Raw genomic sequence first — 4293 nt, 5'->3', positions numbered from 1 at the left:
CATAAATTTGTATCCCCAAATATCCCAAGATTTTCACGGCATCTCAAATTCAAGTAGAAATTTCGTCATATGTGCAGTTGTGCACCTCCCTTGCGTTTCGGGCAAGGTAACTAGATCTGAGATGGAGACTTAGAACCTGTCATTATTCCGGGAGTACCCGTTGTAAAGCTGTGGGGGAAGTTGGTAGGGCCAGAGATAGATTGCAAACATAAAGTCATATAACAGTAATAGACAATATACATTTCCCGGGTCCTGTTTCTCTAGACAATTTTGGCTTTTATTTTTTTTTTTTTTTCGCCTAGTAATTTAATATGTTTTTTATGTTTTTATTTATTTTCCAGATGCTACAACTGTGATGTCAGATGGCTTACGGAATATTTTATTGGCAATGAAAGAGTTTGGTGTTCGAAGAATTTCTGTCTGTTTGTCATGTAGGTACCTAATTTTTTCTGCATAAAAAGTAAATAAAAGACAGAATATAAAGTTTTACAAAAATATGTAATGATAAATGGTTCAATGAAGCGTATATAGCTTGGAATTAGGATCTCCTCGCGAAAACAAGTTGACAATATCGGTTATGCTCAAGGTTGTACTCAGAGTGCAGTGAGGGAGTTGGTTTCAACATGTTCCCAAAAATGCGAAAAATTACGAAACCAGTAAGGTTTTTATAGTTATTTTTATGGTTAAGAAGGCATTTAGCTGTTATTTTCCATAAAAATTTCCTTCTTTAATAAATAGATTTATACCCCCATCCCTCCCTTTCATTCACTTCAATTCTAGTGTCGGTCTGGATGAACATGTGCCATTTTGCTGCGAATATTGATAGCAGAGTGAGTAATATTACTTATTCATACATTAGGTCCATGATGAAGATGGGTGCCAGATTTGGCTGCTCAATCTTAGGTGCCCGAGGGGAGAAGGGGCAGGAGTCTAAAATACAAAAAGGAGTTAAGTTTTAGGTTGCAATCACTCTAGAAAAGTTTTTTCAAACAAAAGTATAATACCACCTAGGACTTCTGCACAGAACTGTATAAGAGAGAGAGATATATATATATTTATCAAACCAAAAAAAAAAACATCGGTATTAACAGCCACCCCGAGAAGTAAAAAACTTGTCCAAGGGGGAATTACATAATTACATATTCAATTGCAAATATCAAAGTTAAATTAAATTTTCAAGTTTAATGATTTGTGTAAGGATATTTTCCTTAATCTATGCTTAATATATTTTGCTTTCCTGTTTTTAGAGTTCCTGATTCCTGGAAATTTCTATTTTATGAAAATCACTTTTCTTGAGAAGTTCAAGAAACTTTAGAATAAAAAGTTTGGTTCATTGCATTCAAATTGGGTTTGTATTGTATTTTACTGAAGATTTTGTGTCAAAAAACTGATTGTATTTCAAATATGGTGTTATATTCATTACAAAAGCGAGTAGAGACAGTAATTTCCTTTAACATGTGCCCTTAAACAGCTTTGTGTGATACGCTTATATTTTTTTGAATCGCTTTATTATAGGATTAAAATGTCGTTATCAAATGTGACCAAGTCCTTTTCGTGTTTCGTCACAAGTGAAGTCTCAACTATTTTCAATGAGATTATCAAGTTAGTTTTGATGTTATTCTAAATTTGTCTTCGAATAAAATAAAGAAAATAAAAAAAATGTCGTTAAATAGAATATAAAAAATTAAAATAATAAAATCAAAATAAAATATAAAAAAATAAAACAAAAGTCGTTATCGAATGTGACCAAGTCGTTGACTGCTTTTCGCGTTTCGTCACAAGTCAAGTCTCAACTATTTTCAATGAGATTATCAAGTTAGTTTTGATGTTATTCTAAATTTTTGTTCGAATAAAAAAAAAAAGAAAAAAGAAAAATGAACCTTTAGGTCTCAGACGTGCTATAATCTATACAAGCATAAATAGATATTTGTAACGGCAGGGTCTGTATGATACATTTATGCAATCAGATGAAACGTGTCTCTGACAGGAAATTAGAGAATTAAGTGATCTGAAATTCCCTGATTTATTTTGTGTATAGGCTAAGTTAATAATTTCTATAGGCCTTTTTGGCGTATTTTCTTCACATTACTAATTTATTTTTTCAGCCTTTTTATTCTGGGATCCTGCGAAGCTACCTGCTCAATTCTCGCATATACACACTGAGCATGTCAATATGATGCAGCAACTGGAGGCTTCCGATCGAGAATGGGTTGCTTGTCTTCCACCTCATATTGCAGGTAATTAAGAACACACATTTAAGGTTTCAAAATTTTGCTAAGTGATATACCTGTATTAGTTTTCAGTGATGATAAAATTTAACAGTTCTGTTTTTAAATTGAGGAAACATTCAATAAAAAACACATTTCAAAAACTGTATTTATAAAATACTTTGTTCCCGGAAGAATGTAATATATTTGTACCAGAAAAAGGATTATGGTGTAATCAAGATTTGATCTCTGTACGGACATCTGTTAAAATGTTTTGTTTGGGGGGGGGGGGGGTTAAGCTTGCAAATTTCTCTCAAGTTATCAACCACTTCTTGGAAAGTTTCCTAATATTAGTTATTGACCACTTTATTGCTTTTCTTTCATAAACAGTGAACGTGCCCAAATTTGCTGTAAATAGTGCGGCCCTTCCATTCCTTAAGGATTCTCTGCTAAATAGTAGTTGGGAGATGCGCCACCTCTAATATTATTTAAGGGTTTATACTCGAAAAAAACAAACTGTCTTGTTGGCTCTCCCATTTCATAACGCATTTCCTGTATATTTTTAGTTATACACAATATTCTTGGCTGCATCCGCAGCTGATTCGATCCGTGAGGTCTTTGAAACGATTAGATATCCTCTTTGTGATTTACCCTAGTGCCAAAGGTATTATGTCTAGGTAGTTTCCCCCGAATATAGTTATTTTGTAGGATTATGTATGAAAACCATATAGTGAAAACGCTTGTAGGAAGTCAAGTGATTAAGATGATATATTCTGAAGTCCTTAAAAGCTCGAAACTCCTATTTTACAGGATTTCTGATATGAAATGTGAGAGCTAATGTGAGTCTATATGCCAAATTACGAATTGCTTTTGTGTGACAAATCCGATCTAAAACTCAAAGGAAGAAAATAAAATTTTGATTTAAGCGTTGCGAGATAGGAAAATTTCAGTCGAAAAATCTAAAAACATCTCTTCAAAAAACGCACCGGGCAATTCTTATAATTTGTAAGTTGGATTGCTACTGCGATACGTTATTCTCAACTCGTAAATAGCGAGTTAGTTCTAGACATCTAGAACAGTCAAGACCTAAATGGAGAATGCATTTTACGAAATGTTTCAGCATCTTATGAAATCATTTAACCGACTAATGCTAACTTCCCCTACTGTTATATGCCATAGGTAACAAATGTTTAGCAAGTCACGCATTGAATGTAAAGACTTGGCTACATAAGAATGACAACGGTCACTACCTTCACTACAATGCAAACCATACGGTAAAATAGTAGCTGAAAGGAATTTACGTCAATTCGGCTGCCCTCTGCCAGAACCTAGTATCTGCTTTTTTTAAGTTTTCGAGAAAATCTTTTTTTTTGGAACGAGAAAAATAGAAGAAGAGTTTTACTAATAGGTTACCCGAAGTCCTTTTTTCTTCCACTCTTTGCTACTTCGTTCTCCACTGAAGATGTATATTAGGTTTTGTAATTTGAGTATGTCCGTACTAGGTTTTGAGTGTAGAAAACCGGCGATACCTGCATGGCGGAAACCGACGACCATGTAGATACTAAATCGTATCTAAAAAAACATAGCAGACAGAAAAATGGTTACTTTGCTACTGGACTCGCCATGTTGAGATTAGGAGAGTTCGTCCTTAATTCAAAATCAAATTTTTGTGTAGAAACTAGTTTTTGGCAGAGGACAGCCGTGTTACCTCTGCTTACCTTCAATTTCGTACGGCTATTGAGGGTAAGTAATCCTTGTATGAATTTTCTATGGCATTTCATAATACAAGTCTTGTAATGTTGTGTCTAAAACGCCGAGAAAAAGCATTATTGATTAGCACATAAGAAAACCCAGAACACTGAAACTTTCTGGTGATTGAGGAACTATATGCACCAATACCTCACTGTGTCGGAGTTACGTTCCAAAAAAACACGACGCAAATTGAAACGACGGAGAGTAAATTAAGACTTTCTATAGAAAACCATGTAAAGATTGAAGATAGGTTATAGGGTTACGAAAATGCTACTTTTGAAAAAGAAAATTGGACAAAGTAAACATTAAAAAATATAAAATTTTATTACATATA

At 33.7% G+C, this 4293-nt stretch overlaps 1 protein-coding gene across 1 annotated transcript; it reads left to right on the top strand.

The window, feature by feature from the left end:
- The first annotated feature begins 341 nt into the window (after positions 1–341).
- Positions 342–2270, top strand: LOC148938803 (flavin reductase (NADPH)). Its single transcript, XM_089107523.1, has 2 exons — positions 342–431; positions 2106–2270. Exons 1-2 carry the CDS (start codon positions 356–358, stop codon positions 2243–2245), a joined length of 216 nt encoding a protein of 71 aa, XP_088963649.1. The 5' UTR covers positions 342–355; the 3' UTR covers positions 2246–2270.
- The last annotated feature ends 2023 nt before the right edge of the window (positions 2271–4293 follow it).

This window comes from Artemia sp. Qi Xiang Cuo, unplaced genomic scaffold, assembly GCF_049724085.1.
Source record: "Artemia sp. Qi Xiang Cuo unplaced genomic scaffold, ASM4972408v1 HiC_scaffold_944, whole genome shotgun sequence".
In the NCBI taxonomy this organism is placed as follows: domain Eukaryota; kingdom Metazoa; phylum Arthropoda; class Branchiopoda; order Anostraca; family Artemiidae; genus Artemia; species Artemia sp. Qi Xiang Cuo.
Note: the sequence above shows the minus strand (reverse complement) of the source record. Positions and strands in the feature narration are given on the sequence as shown.